The 26,532-nt window shown below is 42.8% G+C and overlaps 1 protein-coding gene across 1 annotated transcript in view; it reads right to left on the bottom strand.

Moving 5' to 3' along the window:
* DGKQ (diacylglycerol kinase theta) overlaps positions 1-26,532 on the bottom strand; it is a 2,194,335-nt gene that overhangs the window by 591,756 nt on the left and 1,576,047 nt on the right. The window contains exon 14 of the mRNA XM_044059107.1: positions 2,433-2,471. Coding sequence (XP_043915042.1) covers positions 2,433-2,471 — 39 coding nt within the window. The remainder of the gene's footprint in view (positions 1-2,432; positions 2,472-26,532) is intronic.

Here is a 26,532-nt window from a genome sequence, read left to right as displayed (position 1 = left end):
AATGGGACTAACCTGGCCAACAAAGCATAAAGAAAGAAAAAAAACAATACAGCAAAAAGAGGGGGACTGTCTTGCTGGGTTAAAAAAGAGCTACACTGAAAGGGTCTGTCAACAAATTATTAGAGAACACGGCTTTGTCCACTGGTGTCCCGCATCTTTTAAAAATGTCCCCAGGTGCTGGGGTTTGAATATTCTCCAGGTAACTAAAGCAATGTATTCAAGGCAGGTGGCTGAAACGAGGGACGAGTGTGGTTATACCTAAATTAAATATCCCAGCTGATATGGGAGTCATCAGAAGATGGTTAACCCTTAGAAATGCATTTTAGACCTTAAGAGATAGCAGTCTTGGACAACATGGAAATTAGAAATGGCTGCCAAATGGTCTTTGGTGGGAAAACAACTAAGACCAGTATCAGGGACAAATAAGGACTACTGTAAATAGGGCAGAAAAATTATTCTCACTGTGGGTAGCAAGTCCAGATAACTTCTTTAATTTAGCCATATAAATCCTCTGGGTGGAGGATCACTGACAACTTAAGATGGAAACCACATATTCAAAAAATTCATCACATCTGGCAATTTAGTGGAAGAGAATATAACAATTTCATTAGCCTGAGGACATGCAGAGCTGGACAGACTCTCCATGAAGCATGAGTCAGAAGACTCTAATGAAATGGAAATCTAAGAGCAGTCTCCATGACAAACTGCTGAGGCACTGAAAACTAAATCAAATTAACCAGTAAGGAAGCCACTTAAATTACTTTTGCTTTGAGTAGTTTCACCTTTAAAATAAATTTCACAATCAGTGGAAATACGAGAAAAAATATGAGTGCCTGTGACCAAGAATGTGCCAAGGCACCATGAGACATGGATTTTGTGGGTTGGGGGTGAACATGGCTGCAACGTTTGGTGTTGCTGGAAAAGGCAAAGAAGTCTGGAGTAGACAAGCTCTGTGTAATGCTGCTCATATAGTGCTCTATGTCCAATGTGTCTATGGTCACAGTTGGTACAGGGGGACATCAGAACAAAAGACATTTCAAAAGGGAGTTGAACAGGACCAGTCCACCATGCAAAGTGATTCCACCATGCTTTTGAGAGCTTTACTGGTGCTTCCAAGGGAACTGTATTCTGAGATCACTGTACTTTTTAGTAGCTACTGGAGACTTTTCACAAAGTATCTGGCATGAAATACCATAGTGATAGTCACTGCCACTAAGGCATGTTGCACTCCTGAGTGGGATGAGGCACCAACAAAAGGGCGCAGACCACAAAGCACATATCCTGGAACTTCTCTGAAAAATGCCTGTCAACTCCTGTTATTTAAGGAACAGCCTACAAAGTTAGAACAAAAGATGCAGACAGAAGGCAGTCAATGTTTACTGTGATCCCCAATGAGGGAATAATATGAAGCAGATGTTTCTTCTGGTTGATAAGGCTTTCTCTGGAAACAGTCAGCAGTGGTCAGGAATAATTAGTGCCAAATAGCCTCAAATGGACACTTGCTACTCATATACATTTCATGAATACCCCCAGATTTGAAACAAAGCTGAATATGAGGCTGTGGAACTGTAAGTGACTGGCTTTTATCAGAACAAGAAGACACTTCATTCGCTCTATCTTTATGTGAATATAAGCACCCTGAAGGTCCAAAAAACAACAGTCCCCGCTAGATAACTCTGGGAGGAACAACTGAAGTGTGACCACAATGAAAGACTCTCATTTGGGATAAAAGTACTCAGGCTACTTAAGTTTACAAAGGGTGTGATGTAAAGCATCTTTTTAAGAAATAAAAATAATACGGAATAATATCCAAGTCCTGGTCATATAGGATGTTCATGAAGGCACTCTTTTCAATAGGTTTTTGCAGCTCTTTCTTCTTTTGGTTTCTATGACACAAGGGGAGGGGAAAAATGTTAAATGACAACAATGGGCTATGAGATCCTTGGTCCATGCCTTCACGGTGATGATAAACCACTTTGGGGCATGGACAAAAAATATCCCTCTGACCACCTCCATCTGGAAATGGCTAAACTGGGAATAAGAACTACTTCAAACTATGTCTGGGCTGCCTGCTGCTGCCCTGGAAAAACTGAGGACCGCAATCTATAAGCTAATGACCCTACTCTTAAGTGACACCTTCATTCTGAATCTACTGTATTTTCTGAGAAAGTCAAATCTATCACCAGTGGCTTAGACCTTCAGCACGGATGTTAACAAAATGTATCTGATACTTAAAGCTTGTGCAAAATGATACAGGACCTAATTTAAAAATAGTAATTTCCAAAATCATCTCACAACAGAACTCCTTTCAGGAATCATATTTAGTAACTTGCTTGTACATAAAAGGTAAATCACTGTAATAATAATGCATAAATAAACCACTCAGAAAACAGTATTTAAAAAACAGTAATGAACTGCTCTTCAATTCTTACCTTGGCTTGAATAAACATGGCTCACTGAAGCAAAATCTCCTACAAAACAACAAACAGAAGAAACAAAAGATTACTTCTTAAGTACAGCAATAATCAATTCAATACCTACGTGAAAATAATAAGCGCAAAAATTAAAATCTGTCACTGGACTTCACAGAGCCTGATCAGCAAAATTAGGACTGCTAAAAACTTACAGTGATAGACTGAAGGACATCTCATTCAGCACAGTTACACACTCACATAGCTGGAGACTAACTTTGCTATTTACTAACTCTGTGATGGCAATAGTAGGTCTAGCCCTTTCTCAGTTTATTGTAATGGCAAGGAGAAAAAAGGATTATGTGATGGCAACTGAGGAAACAGAGAATATATAAATTTTTGGACTTCTGATAAAGTGCTGAAAACACCGGAACTACTGCAAGAAACAAATCTATAAAGGCCATCCTGATGACACAGAAAAAAGCAAGGTGTCCATTTTTGTCACAGGAGACTCAAATCTGAGTATGGAATCAGACTGCTGGTAAGGTCAGCTCAGGGACAAAATTAAGTGGACAGCGGTCAGCTGTTCTACCCCAATGGAACAGTGCAAGGGAGAAAATGCTGCCTGTGTGACCACTGATAGAGATTAGGAGTCTGGCAGGTGACCTATTAAATAGGGGAGCAACAATGTCCTGACATCACTGCACACACTGCCCCTACAAAGGAGTGCCTCTGACTGGCAGATGTGGACATGCTGCAAGCTTTGAATACCCTGTGGTCTGTGATCTCTCTCTCTCTCTCTCTGCCTGGGTCCTACAAGTGTGTACCTTGAGTTGCACTTCCTGCTGATTCAGGGGGACTACTTGCTGAAGGGTTATACCCAGGGCTAACCTGGAAATGAGCCACAGGGAGATCAAAGAAAGGGAAGCTTTGACAACTGTGGGGACAGCTGGAAGTCAAATCAGAGCCAGAGAAGGAGCAGGAGTTGAAAATAATAGGAACAGAATTATAAAGGAAAGGATGGATGAAAGGAAGGAAAGAAACCAGATCGCATAATTAAAATCCATACGAATGTCACGAATGTCAGACATGATAAATAAGATATACAAGTATTTATCATATCAGTTGATTTCAAGAAGGTTTTTTGTGGTGTCCAGAAGTTTTTTTTGTACAGTCTTATTGTGCTGTTGTGCGGCTTTTTCTTGAAACTCTCAGGTAGAGACAAGGAGACCTGCAATCTGGACTGCCTGATCCTTTATCCTAGTGAACTACATATAGGCATGCATACCTCTTTAAGCCTATATACAGCATCCCTACACTGGAATTAAGAAGTCCATACAATTCTTCTTCCAATCTGAACAGCATATAACTCCAAGAAAAAATACATGGTCTAATACACTACAAACCTGAAAACAAAATTACAGGAGGTCCTGTTACAATGATTAAGCAGATGTAACATTCAATAAAGGGAAAAAGAGGGTGAGAATAATCCACCTAGTACAGAGGACATTTCTCAGAGATCAGAGATACGATGCGTACTGACTTCCAAGATGACTGCAAATTGCGTAACAGCTTAACTCTAGTGCTCCCAGTGTGTAAACAGAAACTTAGCAGAGAAAGCCAGTGGACCTACACTGGATATAAAAAGTGCACCCCCCCCCCGTTAAAATGCCAGGTTTTTGTGATATGAAAAAAATGAGACCACAATAAATAATTTCAAAACTTTTCCCAACTTTAATGTGACCTATAACCTCTACAATTCAATTGAAAAACAAACAAATCTGTTAGGAGAAAAATATAAAAAACGTACAATAAGCTGGTTGCATAAGTGTGTACATCCTTAAACTAATACTTTGTTATGTGTGCACACCATTAAACTAATACTTTGTTGAAGCACCTTTTGATTTAATTACAACATTCAGTCTTCTTGGGTAGGTGTCTATCAGCATGGCACACCTTGACTGCCTTCCCTATCAAGGATTAATATGAGTATAGGCAAAGAGAAAGAAATAGGCAGATCCTAAACAAAAGACCAGCGCTGGTAGAGTTTTTAGTAGAACCATGAACAGAAGTTGCTGTTAAAAAAGGACTAATTAGTGGAGCATATAAAATATTGCATGATAACTATAAGAATCAGTCAGAGGAGGTTAGAAAGGCTTGGAAAGCGAGACTGGATAAACAATTCACAAAGAAACAAGGGGGTATATGTTGGTCTGTTCCAAATATGTAACAAAATCTAGAAGATCTATTGCTTGAAAATGATTACATAGATATTTTTATACACCAAGTAGACTCCAAACAATTTTTTGCTGAGGTAGACAGCAAATGCTGGAGATGTGAAGGGGAAGAAGGAGGTAACTGGGAACATATTCTCTGGGAGTGTAATGAGTTGGCAGACTAACAATTCCCTGCAAACTACTCTGTAAGAGATACAAGGTGAGCAAATTGGTGTAACTAGGGAAATTATATTTCTGAGCTACGATACAGAATCAAAATTGCCTTGCTGAGTCTAATTATGGTGGCTACCAAAAAAATCAGTTACTAGTAAATGGAAATCAAAGTCTTAACCAGCTATACTACAAGTATTGAATATAGTAACATAGATAAAACAATTGGAATTGGAATCTTTAGAAAAGGTAGGGGCAAATTACATAGGAAAGAAAATGGGAACCATGGGAGCAGTACATACAAGGGAGAATGAGGTTTAAAAGAAGGCAGGATTTGAACGACCTATGTAATGTCTGACTGACAAGAACTGATTACATTAAGAATGATGTACAATGTTTGCAACTAAAGTTATTTCAATATGGTCTAATATAAAATACTTGCAACTAAGTATGTCAATTTTGTTTGTTTTCAGTTACATAAATGTATGATTGCCTATGTCATAAGTGATAATTTAATAAAGATGCTTCTTGTTAAAAAAAGAAACAAAGAGAGAAAGATATAATGTGTACTAGCCTATCTACTAAATTTTACTAGACTAGGGTCGAATTCTTAGTGTTTCAATTAACCCAAAGACAGTGGGAGGAGTCTGAAGGACCGAAGATCAGTATCAGGAAAGACATCCCACCTGCTCTACTGGAAGTGGCAAAACTTGGATAAAATACACTTCCATAGAGTGAATAGAACAGGTCCTGGCAAGCTTCTCCTCCTGAAAACGAGCTGGACAGATTTCTCTGAAGTTTGGAGAGAAGACTTACTGCTTTGACTCAAAATGTTCACCAGAGCAGTGGGCTCCCTTAAGATGTGGACCAAAGCCAGTTAAGATGTCGTGACTGGTGGTCTACTCCCACATTTAGAGTGTTACCCTACAAATGAGCCAGGAACATGCGCCATCTGATTTTTCAGGTACCATCACCAGTTACGGTTATAAAGTTTCAGAAGAACATAAAGAATTTATAATAAGGAAAACTGCCTTCAACTCTAAAAAAACTGAACTGGAGATGCCTTTCTACTTCATAGTAATGTCTCTGTGCTATGGCAAACACACACCTCCAGAGATGCACCTGATGGGGAAGATTGCATCAGAAGGGAAAAAATAAAGAGAAAACCTGTATTAAGTTTGGGACTCTGAGATCTGCCAATCCATTAAGCAGCTGTTAGTATCAGAAACAAGTAGTACATCTGACTGCCAGTGAAACACATACTGCAAAACCTGCATATGAAAGCCAGCCAAAGAAACAAGAAAAAATGCTACTGCCTTTAGCCCCAGGAGTCATAACAGAAGGTCAGCCTTAACTCGACCTTTTAAAGTCACCCAAGAGTCTAGATCTTGGAGCTCACAGTTGTTTCTTTTTTTTTTGGGGGGGGGGGTTACACTTCTAGGAAGATTTTATAATCAACCCAGCCGAAAAGGAATATGAAAATGCAGTAACATGGAGGATTTTTCCAAGTTCATGGAGATTCTGAGTCTATAACCTGACAAAGAAAACAGCTAGACCTGGCTCCCACAATTTCTGGGTGGGGACCACCAGGTGCAAGCCATTTACATGTAGGAGAATATATGTCACCACAACTAACAATATGCGGAAGATCTCTACATAGAAGACAAGCACTGCGTACTGAAAATGCAGCCTGTCTAATGCAAAGTGTAGGCATCATCCATGAAGATCTCTAGTACTGACTAACAGGTATCATGCCTACTAACACCACCTAAAAGTACTGTAGAAGAAGCAATGTCCAGGCTTGAAGACTGATCACTTGAATGATCATATAACTGATATAAAAAAATGAAGTAACTCAGATCCAGAAATGGACTGAACTCCTACCTTCATGTAGATCAAGAAAGTACAGTTGTGTACACTTACCATAAATGTAGATGTTAGAGTGTATTCACTGTTGCAATCATTACATTTGGGTAATCTGCTGGCAGGTTGCCCTCAGTCAGCCTGAATAACAAAGTCTTGGGTTCTGCATCGGTTGCTGTCTCTTCTTCCATGATGTCAGGTCGTCAGGGGTATAAAACATGCAGCCGACGCCATTTTAATCAGTTTTTCTTGCCCCAGATGTCAGGTGCCCCCCAAATGGGGAGCAAAAAAAAAAAAAAAAATATATATATATATATATATATATATATATATATATATATATGTAATTTAGAACACAAAAAATATACCTCCAGCTAAAAGCAAATAACACCAAAAAGGCTTTTGAGCATAGTAAAGGAAAGAAGAGGTATGATAAGATGGAAAAAAGGGGACTTGCGGGAAGGTAACCCGGACTGCAACAGTGAATACACTCGAACATCTACATTTATGGTAAGTGTACACAACTGTACTATGTCCTTTGTGTTTCACTGTTGCAGTCATTACATTTGGGTAGAATCCCAAAGCTATGGTTGGGAGGATAGAATTATACAGCATTAGGAGCAGCTATAAGGCCCTGCAGGACAGCAGTGGCAAAGCCTGCTCTGGATTTAGAAAAGAGAGATAAATGGTAATGTTTGATGAATGTATCAACTGAGTTCTAAGTAGCAGCTTCTAGAATGTCTCTGGAAGGAACCCCTCTGAGAAAAGCTGCAGAAGTAGATGCAGCCCTGGTGGAATGGGATCTGATCCCCTTGGGGACAGGTTTACTATGATGCATGTAGCAGAAACGAATGCAGTGGCTTATCCATTTTGAAATAGTCTGCTTTGAAATAGCCTTTCCCTCTGCCCTTGCAGCAAATGCCACCAGTAGTTGCTCAGATTTTCTTAGAGATTTTGTCCTGTTTAGGTAGAATCCTAGTTGTTTGTGTACATCCAATGAATGCAGAATCCGTCCCCCCTTGTTCTGCGGATTTGGGAAAAATGTTGACAGGTGAATGGTCTGATTAAGCTCCACACTGGATACCACCTTAGGCATAAAGGATGGATTGGTCCTGAGGGCCACCCTATCCGGATAAAAGATAATGAAAGGCTCCACTGCCATGAGAGCCTGTAGTTCTGAAATCCTTCTAGCTGAAGTGACTGCTAAAAGAAAGGTTGTCTTCCAAGAGAGAAATGTTATGTCTGCAGTAGCAGCTGGTTCAAAAGGAGGTAGGGTGAGTTTTTCCAGCTCAAAATTGAGGTCCCATGCAGGAGTTGGTGCTCTCCTGGGAGGTGTCAAATTTTTGGCCCCTCTGAGGTACTACTTTAGCAGGGATGAGAAAAGAGAGGAGGCTCTGTGTTATAATGAGCCGAGATGGCAGAGGCATGGATTTTTATAGAAGAAAACGATAGGCCCTTGTGAAGCATCTCAGTTAAATATTGCAGAATCTGAGGAATGTTGGGCATTGCTGTGTTTATTCCTTGTGCTTGGTTCCAGGCACAGAATCTTTTCCATTTATCAGCATAGGACCTTCTAGTACTAGGCCTTCTAGCCTCCAAAATGACATCCATCACAGGTTTACTGAAAGATGTGACTGGTGAAATTAGTTGATTAGCCTTGCTGCAAGATTCAGAGTTTGGAGCTAAGTGTGCAGAATTTGATAGTTCTGCTGAGACAGTAGATGAGGTGTCTGAGGCAGGTACCACGGGGGAAGGTGTGACATATTCCGTAGAAGCAGGTACCAGTGTTGGCGAGGCCAGTCTGGAGAAATCAGAATAATTTTTGTTTTTTCCTGTCTGACTTTACTAAACCTTGGAGAGCAGAGGCAGAGGGGGAAAGGCATAGACTGATAGGTTTTTCCAGCTGATGGATAGAGCATCCACTTTCCAAGCTTTTTTGTGATGAATTCTTGTGCAGAATTTGTCCAACTGATAGTTTTGGGGAGAGGCAAAAAGATCTATGTCTGGGCTCCCCCATTTTCATGTCAACATGCTGAAGATTTGTGGATCCAGTTTCCATTCGTGTGGGTCCATAAGGTTTCTGCTTAGTTCGTCTGCCAGAGTATTTTGCTTTCCTGGCAGGAATTGAGCTTGTAGATGTATTTGGTAAGTTAAGGCTGTGTTCCACAAGGCCATGGCTAGTCTGCAAAGGGGGTAGGAGTGGGTACCCCCCTGCTTGTTTATGTACCACATAACTGTGGTGTTATCCGTCTTTATCAGTAGTTGCCCTGGATGAAGAAAGTCCTTGAAGGCTGTCAGAGCATTCTGTACAGCTAGCATTTCTTTCTGGTTGATATGTAGGTGCATTTGATTTGAGCTCCATTCACCCTGAATGCATCTCCCTGCCAGATGGGCCCCCCAAGCATAGTCTGATGCGTCTGTAGTCAGGGTTTGGGTGGCTGGGGGTAGAATGAATGACAGTCCCTTGTTTTGGTGACAGGCCTCTGCCCACCATAGGAACTCCTGTTGCAGGCAAGGAATGACAGGAATCATTGTTTCCAGGCTGTGACAATGTTAACTCCATAAGCTTTTTAGGTACCATTGAAGATTCCTCATATGCAGTCTTATGGAATTAGTAGAATGCAGGAAGCCATGAATCCCAAAGCCTCCAGAATTTGTCTTGCAGATAGCTGGGTTTTTGTAGCCACTTGTTTGAAGTATGCCATTAATCGAATTTGTCTGGCGTGAGGCAAGCCATCTGGGCAGTTGTATTCAAGCTTGCACCCAGGAATGTAATTATATTGAGAGGGCACCAGTTGTGATTTCTTTTTGTTTATGGTGTACCCCAGGCATGTTAGAAGCATTTTTACAAACGCCAGATGTCGTAGAAGAGTGTCCTTGTTTCCTGCCTGAATTAGACAATCGTCCAGATAAGGATAAATTTGTATGTTTCTTTGTCTGCAAAATGCAATCGCTGGTGCCAGGCACTTTGTGAAGACCCTGGGTGCAGTAGATAAGCCAAAGGGCAGTGCAGTGAACTGGTAATGCAAATAACCTGCTTTGAAGGGGAGGTATCTTCTGCAAGATTCCCTGATTGGGATATGCAGGTAAGCCTCTTTAAGTCTAGAGTTACCAACCAAGCATCCTTGCCTAGCATAGGCAGTAACTGCTGTAGAGTCAGCATCTTGAATTTTTGAATGTCCAGGAAGGTATTTAGAATTGATAAGTCCAGAATTGGACGCCATGATTTGTCTTTTCTGGATACCAGGAAAAGTCTTGAATAAAAACCTTGTCCTTATTCCTTTTCTGGTACTGGTTGAATAGCCCCCATATCCATGAGGGACATGCCTTGTTTCTGGGCCTCTGCCCACACATTTGGAGGCAGATCTGGCCATCCGTTTGGAATTGGCACCATGGAAATGAAATCTGTATCCCAGGGATACTATATTTAAGACCCACTTGTCCTGGTAATTAGATGCCAATTTTGAGCATGAAGTGCTAGTTTTCCCCCCAAAGGGGCTGCCAAAAGATAAGTGCTTGGAAATGGCAGAGGAAAGTCATTGAGACTGTTTACTGTAGGGGGGTACTTTGCTACTTCCAGATTTGGATGTGAAGGCACTCCATTGTTTTGTTGTGTAAGTTCCTTGTGACTGAAACCTGGAGCATTTGGAGTGTCTGGGTTTGACCTGAGTGGCTCTGTTGGGTATTGGAAAGGACCAATTCTTAGTAGGCCAGTGCCTACTGAACCTGGGTGGCTGCACTTGTAAGAAATCTTTTACAGTTTGCATAGATTTAACTTTGTCTTCCATCTTTTTCAAAACGTCTTCTGCCTTATTACCAAATAGACTGTCCTGCTGTAAAGAAGCATCCAACAATTTAGCTTTAACATGATCAGGCAGATTTTGCTCCTTGAGCCAAGCATGCCTTCTTATCACAGATCCAGTTACAGTGGCCTTGCAAGAGGCCTCCAAGGAATCAAAACCACATTGTAAAGTATGTTTTCCAACTTGTTCAGCTGAATGCAATAAATCCTGTAACTCTTTATTTTCCACACAGTCAGAAATCAACATAATTTTCTGTTTAAGTAAGCCCATGACATGCTTTTGATATTTAAGCATATGAAATTGACAGTTTAAAGCCCCGATTGCCAGGGTTCCAGACGTATAAACCTTCTTACCCCATCTATCCAGCGCCCTGGAGTCTCTATCAGAAGGGGTAGGATTTTTAGCAGTAGAAGCCTTAACACCCTTGAGACCCTGAGAAACTGTTTCATGATCAGCAGTAGGGTTTTTGAAAAGAAACTTGTGGGAGTCAGGAACCCTGTAATATCTGTCTGGCTTACTAGGAGCCGGAGGCAGGGAATCAGGAGCCATGCTGGATTCTGAGAAAACATCAACAATGTCTAAAACAGGAGGTATAGCCAAAGGCCTATGCTGAGGAAGAAGAAGGAAATCCCTAAGCCTCTTTTTGGATTCTGAAAAATTCTGACTCTCCCAATGAAAATGTTCCCTTAAGGTATGCAAAGTTTCTCCAAAAGAAAAATCCTCAGGAGGAGAAGCAGAAGGGATGGATTCTTCTGCATCAGAGTCCTCATAAGGAGGAATAGAAAATTCCTGATCAGAAGAGGAATCAGAAGAAATGGAAACCTGATCTGAAGATTCATAATCAGTGCCTTGCCTAGGCCTCTTAGCAGGAGGGGGTTGGGAACCCCTGATCAAGGTAATTAAATCCTCAGCCATTTTGATCATTTATTTTTTTAGGCATAGGGGCCTGAACACGTGGCTCATGCGTCGTTTTTTTAGACATAGAAGTTGGTTTTGGCCTTGTGTTTGATGATGGCATCGGTTTAATATACAAATCTTTAGGCCTGAAAACACCCTCAGAAGCCAGTGCCTGCTCAGTGGCTCCGGACCCATCCAAGGGAGAGACATCCGCACGTTCAATACTTGAAGAATCTCACGGCATACAGGACTGAATGGGTCTCGGTAGAGGTCTGCGAATCAAAAGTAGCGGGCATCAGGGACTGCGAAAGCGCCTCACTGAGTACCGGTGAACCGGCGACTGGCTTAGGAGAAGCTTCGTCATCGGTTTTGGACCTCGATGGTCTGTCTCTGTCTTTTTCTTTGCATTTTTTGTGAATTCTGGTAGTCGGATTGCTAACTGATGACATTTCAGGATAGTTAAATCTTGAACCAAAGAATTTAGAAACAAAAATATACTGACACTTAATAGTGCGCTGGTTAAATTTAGCACATAACCGACAGCAAGGCACGTTGTGGTCAGGGCCTAGGCAAGGAATACAGTACAAATGAAAATCCTTATTTGCTTCCCACAAGTAATACAGTTATTAATTTTTACTGACATCGGTTAGGAGCAAGAAAAGGTTTCCCCAACGGGGTATTTAGCTTTGGGTTGAAGACTTCGGTTCTGAAACTCGAAAACAAAAATTTCTTGAGTTGGCCGACTGGCACTTGCGAACTGCTTCTGCTTCGGGCACCACGCGGCAAGAAAGACTGATTAAAATGGCGTTGGCTGCATGTTTTATACCCCTGATGACCTGACGTCATGGAAGAAGAGACAGCAACCGATGCAGAACCCAAGACTTTGTTATTCAGGCCGACTGAGGGCAACCTGCCAGCAGATTACCCAAATGTAATGACTGCAACAGTGAAACACGAAGAACATAAGCTGGGAGTAAAAACACTTTCCTTACCTCATCACTCCTTATAAAGAAGAACAGCCAAGACTTCATTTTATGCAAATTAGCCTGTCATAATAGGACGTATGTTTAGAACCTGAATATATTTGGTGCTGGCTCTCCACATTAGGCAGAGTTTGGTCACATGAACACCTGCCAACAGCAACTAATGGCAGTCAAGGATTCTCTGGGTCAAAGGTAGCTCAGGGAGCGACAAGGTAATCTTGTAGTCTGGATGGCCTGAAACCTTCTTTATCCTAATGGATTGACAGTCCTTGGAGGAAGAGGAAGAGAGAATTATCCACAGAAAACACAGAAGGCACTGAACTATACTTTACAAATTCATGGGTTCACAACAAACCTGTGGCCTAGTGGTCCTCAAAGAGCTTGACTATAGTTGTCCTACTCTCAAACATACACACAATCATGTAGATCTCTAATTCTCTTTAAAGCTAGATAGGAACTGACACCGTTTCACTTGGAGTTTTTTCCAAAGGTGAGGCACACATACTTGATAATGCATAGGATATGCTTGTAACTACAATTAATAGACAACTTAATAACCCACTTGGTACAACTGTTAACAGAGGTTAAAAATGGTCATATTTGCTCACATGTTGGTCTTCATCTCAGTATGTTCTAGTGTTTAATTGTAAGCTGAGCATCCACATAGTAGGTTCTAGTATTCTGGAGATCTGTGATCTTCTGAGAGTACTCCAAGAACAGGACTTTACCCTTAAGGGGAGCATTCAGAATGGCTTTGTTGCAGCTAACACCCTGAAATGAGCTGTTGTGCACACAGCAACAGTCTACCTTTCCCAACCAGTGAATCAGAACAGCTGATGTACTGACACCCATATGTACCCAAATTAATCATAACCAGTTTTCCACATATTCAAGTCAAGAAGACTAAGTTTTCCAACACCTGCCTCATAAGGAAGGATTGGATCTACATCTATGGATACCGTACTTTAGGGCTCATAGATACATGCTGGGCAAATGACATGACTCAGGAATCGGCTTTGAAATGCTTACTCAGTAAGGCATACAATTTACTGGGTAGTCTGTAGAAATAATTAGGTATCTTAGGTGCCCATACTGGACCTGCATTGGATGGGATAAACTTCCTGAAAGGAGGAAGAGGAAACACAAGGCCATTGTAGAGCAGATTTCATGAGCATGAGAACATCTACATATGGACATCAGAAAATCAATTAATGATTAGAAAAGTAAAAGTTATGTAATTACATTTACCATAACAGTAGATGTTCAAATAACTACTGCAGCAGTAGCCTTGGCTATATGGGTTATAGTTTGCCAAAGAAACAACAGACAGCTAGTCTTCCATAACCTTGGGCTCCTTCCACATGAGCCCAGGCTGCTGGTGGTATGAGCTTCCACGTAGAGAAAACCACACTTGGTGCCAAACGTTTCAGGACTTTCTTGTCAAATGAAAAAAAGGAGGCTGTGGTCCTGATAAGAAAGGTGTGAATATCTATATCTATATCTGGATTTAGGACTATTTACTGAAAGCACATTTCACTGAATCACATTTACTGAAATAAATTATATTCCTAAATATAATAGTAAATTGGTGGGGGGCTTCACTCCCCCACACCCCCAAAGTGGGGGGCTGTGCCCCCCGCACCCCCCTATTTATACTAACTCCAGGGTCGCACCACAGTGGGGAGAAGGGCATACACATTTCTTTCACTGGAATGTGATTCAGTGAAAAGTGCTTTTAGTGAATAGTCCTAGATTCCTATATCTATATCTATATCTATACAGAAAAATATACACACACAATCCTTACTCTGACATAAACGTAACACAAGAAAGGGGGGTGTGGGGAGACAAGGAGCAGTTAGTGCACCATTGATCATTCAAGCATCTACTGTTATGGTAAGTTTACTTACACAGCTGAACTATGTTTACCACTTGATCACTGCTGTAGTAGTGTTGGCTAGTTGGACTGAATACCACAGCTTATAAGGTTTGGGAGGTGGAATGATTAGGCTACAGGAGCTCCTGCAGAATGATCCTAATAAAGGTAGATCTAGACCTGGAACAAGAGAGAAGGATGTTCAGATGACAAGTAGTTGTCTCTAGAGTGCTTCTAGAGTTCATCCCTTTACAAAAAGACAGGAGAAGCCAAGGCCCTCAAAGAATGAGCCTTGACCCTATCTGGAAATCTCTTATTGTGGTGGGAATAACAAAAGGAAACAGCAAATGACAACCATCTGGAAGCAGACTGTTTTTACTCGGGTTAACCTTTTTTTCTTACCTTCACAGGAAATAAAAATAGAAGTTATGTTCTTACCATAACGTTCCATGTTAGTTGTCTTCTTCTCGCCTTCTTCTTGCTGGATGGGTTCGGGAGCACCGGCTCCGACCACTCTAAAAGCTCGAGAGTTGGTTCCATATATCCCACAATGCTAGGCGTGAGTTACCTCAGATCTCGTTTGTAAGCTAACCCCAGCTTATAATAGTATGAGAATGACTATAAACAAAGTCCACCTCTAACCAGGGAGAAAGAAGGGTGACCTATATCCTCATCCAGGAAATATGCACAACAGCATATGCCTAATAAAAGAGGTGGTAGAAAGAGAGGTCACAATCACAACTCCTCTAGGTCTGTCCAGGCCAGGGGCAGGAGGGTAGAAGAAGCGAGAAGAAGACAACTAACATGGAACGTTATGGTAAAAACATAACTTCTATATGTTAAGTTGTCTATCTCATTCTTGCTGGATGGGACCAGCACCTTGTCCCGGTGGCCTAACGGAACAGACTCCTGAGAACAGTGGAACCAAAGTTAGCTCTATGCCTAGAAGCTAAATCCAACTTATAATGAGAAATGAAAGTGTGAGGAGTAGCCCAAGTAGCCGCTGCACAAATGGTGTCAATAGGCAGTCTGTCTTGGAAGGCTAAAGAAGTAGCCAAAGCTCTGGTGGAATGGGCCTTAGGTTTATTAGGCAGCTTTTGGTGTCTAATTTCATATACAAGGGAAATCAGAGATGTTAGCCATCTAGATAATGATACCTTTGAAACTGAAAGTCCCTTTCTGCCTTCTGCATAGGAGACAAACAGCTGGTCAGATTTTCTGAATTGTTTTGTTCTATCCAAATAGTACCTCAACTGACGATGAACATCTAGCCAGTGTAATTTTTGTTCAGACCTGTTGGAATATTCTGGACAAAAGACAGGGAGGTCAATCCTTTGATTTAGATTTGACGTCGAGACTACCTTAGGCAAAAGGACGGTTGATACCCTGTCCTTATGAAACAATAGATAAGGAGGTCGACAGCTGAGTGCTTGAAGTTCTGAAACTCTTCTAGCTGAAGTAATAGCTACCAGAAAGAGAGTCTTCCATGATAGCAATTTTAAAGAACAGGAGGCTGCAGGTTCGAAGGGGAAGAATCAAAGAAGTAAGAACTAAATTTAGGTCCCAAGGAGAAGGAGGATTTCTTATAGGAGGTCTGAGAAGAAAAACTCCTTTCAAAAGGCTTTGCAAAGCTTGTGGGACATTAAGGCAGACTCAGAAATACCCACATGAAAATTAGAAATAGCTGCCAATTGAACTTTAAGAGTAGAGGGAGATGAACCTGCATGGAAGAGTTCAGCTAGAAAATCAAGGACTATTTGGATGGAAGCAGTGAAAGGATCTATGTTCCCTTCCTTGAGCCCAATATGTGAAGCGCTCAAATAAATCTTCTGAGTGGAAGATTTATGGAAGCTATCAAAATATCTCAAACGGAGGAGATAATTGAGGAAGCCTGGCTAAGGTTGGAACTGGAGGAACCAAGCAGTGAGGTTCAGAGAGGAGGGAGCGATGTAACTGACCCGACTGATGGATCAAAAGATCTGGAACTAGGTCCAGATGCCAAGGTCGCCAATAGAAATTGATGTAGAAAGGGGAACCACACCTGTCGAGGCCAGTAAGGAGCAATGAGGATCAATGAGGCCTTCTGAGCGATAGCTTTCTGTATCACTTGAGAGATTAGTGGGAAGAGAGGAGATGCATACAGAAGTCCCCGGGCCAAACTTGGACTAGAGCGTCTCTGCTGGGTTGGCCTGGTAAAGGGAATAGAGTGAAATAATCTCTGCACTTGCTGTTTTGGGGAGTAGCAAAAAGATCGCAGCAAGGCTGACCCCACTTGAGGAAAATTTCTCTCACAACAGAGTCTTTCAGAGACCATTCGTGAGGCATGAGGATAGCTCTGCTCAACTTGTCGGCGATTTGATTGGACTTCCCGGGGATGTGCGTTGCTATCAGAAACCGCTGAGAAGAAATCGCCCATTGCCACAATCTGAGTGCTTCTCGACACAGGGGGTAGGACCTGGTTTCGCCTTGTTTGTTGATGTACCACACTACAGACATATTGTCTGTCTGGATTGCAATCATTCCCAAGGGAAGAGAGTCTTGAAGGGCTTGCAATGCTAAAAGCACTGCTCTCATCTCCAGAACATTTATGTGCAAGTGGCATTCGTTTGGTTGCCATGTGCCCTGGACCGTCCTGCCCTGATAATGCCCCCCCCACCCGATCAGGGAGGCGTCCGTTGTCAGAGTAGCAACTGGAGGGGGTGGAACAAAGGGTCTTCCCAACAAGAGCTGAGGGGAAGACATCCACCACATGAGATGATTTCTGCGATCATAATGGTGTGGGACATTGGAAGTTGCTGGTATGACCATTGTGTAAAGAGCATCCATTGAAGGATTCGCATGTGGAATCTGGCTAATGGAAGCAGAGGTATGGCTGCTGCCATAATTCCCAACACTTTCAGCACTAACCTGGCTTTGATTCTGTTGTTGTTGAAAAGGAGTGAGACCAGTTTGTGTATGTCTGTTATTCTCTGATCTGTTAGTCTCGCAGACATGTCTACTGTGTCTAGATTTGCGCCTATGAAGGTAATAGTATGTCAAGGCGACAAAACAGACTTTTCGCAATTTATTGAAATGCCTAACTTTTGACAAATGCGAAAGGTGTAATCCCTGGCCATCAGAAGGAGATGCTTGGTGGGAGCTGTGAGGAGCCAGTCGTCCAAATATGGAAACACCTGGAATCCTTGTCGTCTCAGGTGAGAAGCTACCACTGCCATGCATTTGGTAAACACCGGGGCAGTGGTGAGACCAAAGGGCAGGGCCCTGAATTGAAAATGACTGGTTCCCAGCCTGAAGCGGAGGAATCTTCTGGAGCGTCTGTTCATTTTATGTGATAGATCCTGAAGGTCTATAGAGCACATCCAGTTTCCTTTTCCCAATAGGGAAGGATGGACTGCAGCGTGACCATCCGAAATCTTGTTTTCTTGACTGATCTGTTCAAGATACTGAGATCCAAAATTGGTCTCCAGTCCCCTGTTTTCTTTGGAACTAAAAAGAACCTTGAGTAGATTCCGGATCCTTGCTGGTCTGCTGGAACTGGCTGAATTGCTCTTTTGCAAGCAGCTTTGAAATTTCGAAACCGCTAGATCCCTTTGAGCGGTGGAACATCCGGAAGGGATTTTTGATTGGCTCGAATGCGAAGAAAGGGGATAGAATAGCCTTCGAAATGACGGACTGTACCCATTTGTCTTGAGTCAGGGATAGCCAGGCTTCTGGGTACAGTGACAATCTTCCCCGACTGCCTCGAAGGTGGGCAGTCGGGCAACACCTCAGGGATGCTGAAAGGGCTTATCAGAGAAGGCTTCGATTGCCCTGGTTCTCGCGAGCCCCCCTCTCGAGGCGGCGTGCGGAGGAGCCCTCGAGCTACCATTGTTATTCCGCCTCTGCCTCTGGCCAGGCGAAGTCCCTTGAGATTGTTTACGGAACCACATTTTCCCACTTTTCTGGCCTTTGGGGTAAGGCCTAGAAGGAGTAGAAAACGGACTGACGGCAGAAAGAGTCTTGCCATCAGTCTCGCACCTAGTCAAGGTTTCTTTCACTTGAGGACCAAAGAGATGATCCATCAAACGGGAATTAGTGAAAGACGTCTTGAAGGGTCCGCAAAATTGCATAGCCGCATCCAGGCATGCCTACGTAAGGCCACACCCGTCCCTGCGGCGCTCCATCAGCCGCATAAGAAAGGAGGCATGGAGGAGTTGGCTATGGAGTTAAGGGTAGCCAGCTGAGTGTTCATCTTATCTTGAAAACCCGCAGCTGTAGGGTCCTTCAACATGTCACTCGCTTTAATCAAGTCCCTTTGAAGACGAGTAAAATGGCACAGGTAGTTCAGCTAGCAAATGTCGCTGACGAGAACATCCGCTTCCATACCTGTCCATGGACCTAGATTCCTTGTTAGGTGGATGGACAGGTACTGAAGGATCAGCTAGTTCCTTCTTAGTGGCAGCAGCTACCACCATAGCATCCACAGAGACTCCTTTGTCAAGAACTGTTTGTCTGCTGGTGCCGTTATGAATTTTGAGGGTCTCCTGGGAGTGGGGTCCACTGAATCAGGAGCCGCCCATGCCTTTTAGCTACCACCTGCATGAGGGGTCAAGGGAGACACCCAGGAGGTGGAAGGACGAGAGCCAAACGCCTCAAGGTACACAGATTCATCCTCCGAAGGGTTGAGGGCTGGCCAATTTCCCTCTGTTTGAGGATTTCGAGAATGTCTGCAAAGAGACATCTTCAGAAGGGAACCCTTGGAATCATCTAAATCTGTGTCAGATGTGATGGACTCAGGTGAGTCAATGTGTTTCCTCTTACACTTCCTCTTCCGAGGGGCTCTTCTGCCAAATCAGGAGAGGCCTCGGAAGAGGATGAAATCCCACAGGGGTTCCTGAGGAGCTGGCTCTCTGCGGTCCGGGATGAGGGAGTGAGTCGACTTGACCTGAGGCACCGTGAGGGGAGGGGCGGGACGAGCCGACTGTGGAGTAGAGCCAGGCTCTAACACACTCATGACCTCGAGCACGCCTGTCAGGCAAAGCCAGAGGTCCCCGCCCGAAGCTGAGAACCTCCCTCGGCACCGACAGTGATGGCTCGAGGCGATGTCGGAGCCGAACTCACCAGCCAAAGCTCCGAGAGGAAGAGCGGGTCGGACAAGGGTCCGATGCCACTCACCGAGATTCTTCAAGAAGAAATCGATTTAACGACGAGCCGAAGACATCTGCGTCGCGGCCCGACGCTACCACAGTCTTCAACGGACGCCCCGAGCTCAACGGAGTCGGAGGAGGAAAATATTGATGGACAGGGGCAGGCTTCGACTGATGAGTCGGGCTCTGAAGCATTTGGGCCAGTGCCTCGGACTTAAGAAGTCGACTCACTACCCTCTGAAGGTCATGATCCGACAGCCTCGATGACCTAGAGGAGTGAGATTTATAGACAGCAGAGGAGATGCTGGAGCCGAATGAACGGAGCCAAGGGATGGTGACCTAGATCTCTTCCTAGATGTCGGCACGAAGGTCTGGGTGAGAACCGACAAGGGGAATTACTACCTCTCGGCGGCTCCGCCGGGAAGAACAAAAGCTGTAGCTGTAGGCTCCAGCCGGAGCCGATGCAGACATAGGTTTTGTAGCTTTAGGTCTCGCAAAGTAGCTGGAGCCGAGGACCTAGAGGGCTTCCCAGAGACAGAAAGGGAATCCTCAGGCTTAAGTAGACCCTTAGGATCAACTTGTTCTTTCTTTCCTGCAGGACCCTGGGGCTGAAGCCATACAGCACAGGAGTCCTGCAGGTGCAAAGTAAACACAAGAAGTGTGACCGTCTGTCAGAGACATTTTCTGACAGCACGCATCACACTTCTTGAAGCCTGAGACCTTTGTGTCTTTAGACATCCTAGACAAGAAAGTGTAACCACACACACCCAGTCAGACAAACTGATTACACTAATCTTATTTTAAAACTCAAAAATAAAACAATTAACTAAAGTTTTAATTAAGAGTAACACACACACACCACTAGGGAATGGGGAAAGGCCAGAAGGCCCGAGAGAGAACTTTAAGTTCTTGATTTTCCAAAACAGGAGTAGAAATCCACTAAACTAAGGGAAAAGTAGTTAAACTTAAAAATATAGGGGTTTAAGTATTCTAATTTTTACAGAAATACACTTACCAACAAGCAAAACCAACACCTCGCAAACGAGATCTGAGGTAACTCACGCCTAGCATTGTGGGATATAGAGCCTCGAGCTGGTGGAACCAACTCTCGAGCTTTTAGAGGTCGGCTCCAAACCCATCCAGCAAGAATGAAGGCGAGATAGACAACTTAACATCTGCTGTTCAGCTTTCCTGAAAGGTTTTGGTCTGTCAAGAAAATACCTGGGTTGCTTATGCATATCCAGAGTATAAAGAATCCTTCCTCCTTATTTTAAGACTCTGCAAAAAAAGACAGGGAGATGGATGGTTTATTTTAATGTAAACTCTGAAACCTTGTGACACCCGTGCCTTGGCCCAGCAATCAAGGAGCCTCAATCCTCATCACTAACACCAGAGAGGGCGTTTCATAGGTTCATAGGTAGATACTAGGCTATCAGCCCAAGGGCCTACGTAAGCCTAGCCAGCAAGGTTCCATAGCTTACGCCACCCAAGAAAGTTATTTTCCTGTGCCACTGTCCAGCAGAGACACAGAAGTGATCCCCGGGGTGTATTTCCTATTTCCCATCCACTCATAAAGATTTTTCTTGAAGAGTGCTAATGAAGAACTTTGCTTGACATAGATGGGTAGTTTGTTCCAGAGTATAGGAAGTCTCTGGAACAGGAATCTATCCCTCCAGCATGTCCTGTTTATTGCGGTGACAAGGTTTAGGTCCCTAGAGCGTGTAGCTTGGTGCGATTGGGATTTCTTTAGGTGTAGCATGTCCAACAGCTCTGGGTTTGGCATAGCTTTATATGTTAGGCAGACATCACCTTGGAGTAGGCGATATGCTACGGAGTAAAGGTGGAGTTTTTTGAGGTGGTCAGTGTAGGGCATTTGTTTGAGGCCAGTAATCCTCTTTGTGAGGTACTTCTGTGGCCTTTCCAGCTGCTGCAGATGTCTTGTGAGGTACATTCAAACAGGGGCATTGTACTCTATAATGGGTCTAATGGGTGACAAGTAAAGGGGAACAATGACCTCTTTTTTTCCTGGAGGAGAACTCTTTTATGATGAGGTGTGCCACGTAGAAGGACTTCCTGACTACTGTGGCGATGTGACTATCAAAGGAGAGACTACTGTCCACCTGGGTCCCAAGGTCTCTTATCACGCATTCAGTGTTAAGTAGATTGCTGCCTATGCGGTAGTTCATGGGTACAGAGTTTTTACCAAAGGGGATGACACTGCACTTTTTGGCACTGAGCTTGAGGCCATTGCTTTGACACCAGGCATCTGTCTCAGTGAGGCCCTTCTGTAGGATGTCCACATCATTTAGGGACTTGACTATGGCTCCTAGTTTACAGTCATCTGCGAACTTCATTAGCCAGAGGCCTCCTGTGTTAGCCTGTACTTTAGAGAAGTAGACACCAAACAGGAGAGGTCCCAGGATGGAACCCTGTGGTACTTCACTTGTCACTGCTTTGAGGTCAGATTTGGAGTCTGCAACTTTTACAGTGTGGGTTCTGTTAGTCAGCCAGTTGGCAACCCATCTTGTGATGTAGGGATTTATTCCTAGTTTAGTGAGTTTAGCTATAATTCCAGAATGGGGGATGGTGTTGAAAGCCTTGGCGAGGTCAAGATAGGCTGTGTGAACCACCTTACCCTCATCCACAGCTTTGGTGACTGTCTCAAAGAAGTCGATCAGGTTCAGGAGGCATGATCTGCCTTTCACAAACCCGAACTGGGTGGGATCCAGAGTTTGGAGGTTACCAATGTCTTTGTTTATGAGTTCCATGATTAAACGTTCCATGGCCTTGCAGACCAGGCTCATCAGGCTAATAGGTCAATAGTTCCCGGGATCAGTGGTGGCTCCCCCTTTGTGGAGTGGGATAACTGTTGCTGTGCACCATTCAGTGGGCACAAAGCCTGATGCAAGGCTATTATTGAACATGGTGTTTAAGTGGGGAGCCAGTTTGTTCTGAAGTTCGTGTAAAACACAGCCTGGGATGTTGTCCGGTACCATGGATGTTGTGTTTTTGGCTTTAGAGAGTGCAGCTTTTACCTGTGTAGTTGTGATTACAGGGACTCTGCATTCTTCCTGTATAGCTATGGGCCCTTTAGGGGGTGAGAGAGGGGTAAAGATAGCACTGAACCGATCTGCCAGGATGTTGGCAATATCAGTTGGTTCTGTAATTTTCTTGCCTTTGTGCTGTAACTCAGAGCAGATCTGGGTGTTGCCATCTAGATTCTTGACATAGCTATAGAATGCTTTGTGGTTGTCCTTGGATTTAGTGGCGATTTTGTTTTCATAGCTAGCTTTGGAGGATCTTAGCTTCTTACTGAGGCTGACCAGGGAGTTCCTCCACTCATGGGATTTTACTTTCTTTTGCAACAGTTTCTTCCTTCTGTTGTACAGTTTGTTTATGACAGGGGACCACCATATTGGCTTCCTTTTTTTGGAGTCTAGCATCTTGGTTCAGTTTGGGATAGCACGATCCATGCACTCGTGTAAGTGCTTATAGAGTGCATTTGTGTAGGATTCAGCAGTTGTAACTGTATTGTCCATCTGCATGGGTGTCATGAAGTTCACCACTTCTGTCTTAAGAAGCATGAATTTGGCTTTGGAGACATTTTTTACTGTGGTTTCCTTAATGGAGGGTGGGGGCGGGATGTGGATATCAAGGGTGATAAGCTTATGGTCGGATCGGACCAATGAGGAGTTGACTTCAAGTGTGGAACACCGGTCACTCATGTTGGTAATGACTGAGTCTAGGATACTTGTGTCCCTGGTGGGGGTGTGGATAAGTTGATCTAGGGCACTGGAGTTCATATATGAGGAATGGATAACAAATACACACAGTAAAGTGAAATTTCCCTTAAGAGCACACAGAGATCACAGTCAATCTGAGGCTGGTCACTACCTTGCTCCCCAGGTCACTAATAAGACTCCCCACTGGCACAGCTATAGGGTCCAGATCTCAGCCTAGCTGGCAAGCTAAAACCTCCAGTACCCTTTCTGTCCAACCCGTGCTTCGTGTCCCTGCCCAAGTAGCTGCATACACACACTTAGAGATAAGTATTTATATAAATTCCCAGACACTCCTGGGAAAGGATGACACAGATTCTCCAGCTGTGCCCCTATGCCCAGACTATACGGTAGTAATTCCTGCCACTACCAGCTAATAATTGTCAGCTACCCAAAGGCCCTTAAAAGGGGTGTCCAATTATTAGTGTGCAATATTATTATCCAATAGTAGTGTAACTTAAGCAATCAAGGCTTATTGGAAGGGCTTATTACAGGATCACTTATAAGCATGCAATGTACTCTAGAGCTTAATTTATCGCTACATAAACCAGCCACAGTTGAAAGTGTTTAAAAATATTTAATAATAAATAATGAAAACACAAGACAATACTACTACACCACAGTGCTATTGAAGAGTTCAGAGATCACACAGAAACTTAAAATAATTCAGTAGTACAGTTATGACATAACAGAAAAACATCTAGTCTAATCTTTATAATCCTAGCTATTTCTACAAGAAAACACATTTCTAAGATAACTTACTTAAGAGAGCAGACAGTGCAGTAGGTTAAATATCAAGACAAAAATGCTTAATAATCACTGTTTAAATTGAAACTCCAGTTCTGATAAACATTACATCATCTTTTTCACCCTTCATGGAGTTCCCAGGCTACACATTAACTGCATTTACATTATTTTACACTTAGAGCAATAAAGGGCATTCCACATGTAAATTCTGGTCATTAACTTTAGCCTTAAAACAAAAGGCAGGAAGCCTTTATTTAGCTGGACTAGAGCCGACTTGCAAAACATCAAAGGCAGTGATGAAATAATTTTAATTTCAAAGGACCAACAAGAAATGCTTGACTTAGCTTTCTTTACAGCAGATGTCAATGTTGCCACACTGTTTTAAGTTCAACATTGACAGTATTTACAAATAATAGAATTATGTACCAAATTATATTTGATTAGACTGGCAGCCTTCACCCTTCTCTACCAGTCTTCACAAACCTCTTCAGGCATAAATGAGGGATTTGTTCTCAAAGAAACCCTATCTTTAAGGAACACCAAATAGGGCTGAGTCATCATAAGACTCGGCAGCTCAGATACTCTTATTGCAGATGTCAGCACAAATCAGTAAAACTGCCTTCTAAAAGATGAACTGTAAACCAGCCTGAGGAGCTGGTTCAAAAGGAGATAAAGTCAACATTTACATCACAAAGTTAAGATCCCAGGTAGATGCCACCTGCACTCTAGGTGTAAACATATGTGAAACCCCTTTCAAGAATAACCCGACCATAGACTGTGATGAAAGGGAGAATCCTTGGGCAGTCGTGCTGAAATGGCTGATATATGAACCTTGATAAAGGAATATAAAAGGTCAGAGGACAATAACTCATGCAAATATTGAAAAAAAAAAAACAGATGTATATAAACCATGAATGAGCTCTGGTTCTTTGTATGGTGTCAACAAGCCAATCTTTTTTCATTTACTAATTTAAGATTTCCTTGTAGTAGGTTTCTTTGTCTCATTTAATACTTGCTGCATGTCTTCAGAAAAACGTGTCTAAAAGGTATCAAAATTTAATCATTCAGTCGGTTGTAGTTGGTTGAGGATGGGCTGTATCAAACATCCCATGCCTTATATGAGTAGATCCATTGCGTGAGGAAGCTATGGTCATTACCCTTAGCCAATTCCTTAAGAAGGGAAAACTACTGTTGCCTGGGCCAGAAGGGTGTTACCACAATGATTTTTGGAGAGTACTTCTGAATTTTCAGAATGACCATGGGTATCAGTGGAAAGGGTGGAAATGCATACAGGAATATTCCTGTCCGTGGAAATGAAAAAAACATCTGTTTCCAGGCCTGTTTGCAAAGAATCCTGGAGAAGAATTTCTTCAGTTATCTGTTTTGAAGAAGGGAAACAGCTGTAATTGAAGAATTCCTCACAACTGGATCAGTTCCTGTAAGACCCTCCTAGTTCAGTTTCCATTCATGATTTCCTGTCCTGGTCCTCTCAGCTTCTCTTCTACAACATTTTGCTCTGACAGAATTTAAGAAGCTTGGAGAGTTAGACTGTACTGAATTTTTAATTCCCAAGCTACCAGAGCAAGCCTGCACAGGGAGTAAGATCAGCTACCCCCAGTCATTTGCTTATGTACCAAATCAATGTGGTGTTGTCTGTGATCACAGATGATTCAGACAACTGAGAGCATGAATATCAGCTATCACCTCTTTCATACTGATGTGCTTTGGTATATTCTGTTTGTTACACAGATCCTGCACTTTTACCCCATAGACACAGCTCTCCATCCAAAATCTGTTATGGATTATACGGGGATAGTCAGAGAAAAGGGGAGACATGGAGTCAAAGATATCTGGTCTATCCACCAAAGCACCTCTCTTTTCACAAAGGCCAACACTAGAATCTAACACATCAATGGGTGAAGATGTTGGTACCATACTGTTTTCAGAAACCACAGAATTTTTCTTATATGTAATCTGTAACATGTGATCTGTAATATGGAATCTTGACAATCACAGAAGCCATGGACCATAGTAACCTGAGGTATTCGCTTGTGGAAGTCTGGGAATGAATGGAGAAATTCAGGATCAATTCCAGACACAGGTCTACATTTCCCCTGAGAAAGGGATGCCTTTCACATGGAGGCATCCAATAGGCAGACTAAGAACACTATCCTGTGAGAAGGAATAAAAGAAGATGTCTGAATATTGACCTGAAATCCTAGATTGATAAGGAGGCTTCTTACCCATGCAAGGGACTCCTAACACTTTAAGAAACAGTCTGCAAAGGTAAGCAAGTTGTTGACATTAGGAAAAATATAAATAACCTGCAATCTGCAATGGGTTATGACAGGAGGTAGATACTATGTGAACACTCTTAGAACAGCACAAATAACCCAAAAGGTAATGCAACAACCGATAATAACTGATACTGTAAGCTAGACACAGAAAACCCTAGAAAACTTCTGAAATCTATGGCAACAGGGTTGTGATGATACGGATCTTTCAAATTTAGAGTTACTGTCATAGGAAAAATAAACTTTAAAAATTATCAATACACGGTAGGTTCAGGTTAAGGCACTTTAATCTTGCAGCAAGGAGACAAAAACGTGCTAATACAGAGTTTGTCTAACTAGAATCAGGAAATACCAGCATTTTTATAC

Source organism: Protopterus annectens, chromosome 17.part0 (genome assembly GCF_019279795.1).
Source record: "Protopterus annectens isolate FY-2018-M chromosome 17.part0, PAN1.0, whole genome shotgun sequence".
Lineage (NCBI taxonomy): Eukaryota > Metazoa > Chordata > Ceratodontiformes > Protopteridae > Protopterus > Protopterus annectens.
The sequence above is the reverse complement of the archived record's forward strand: the minus strand, read 5'-3'. Positions and strand labels throughout refer to the sequence as shown.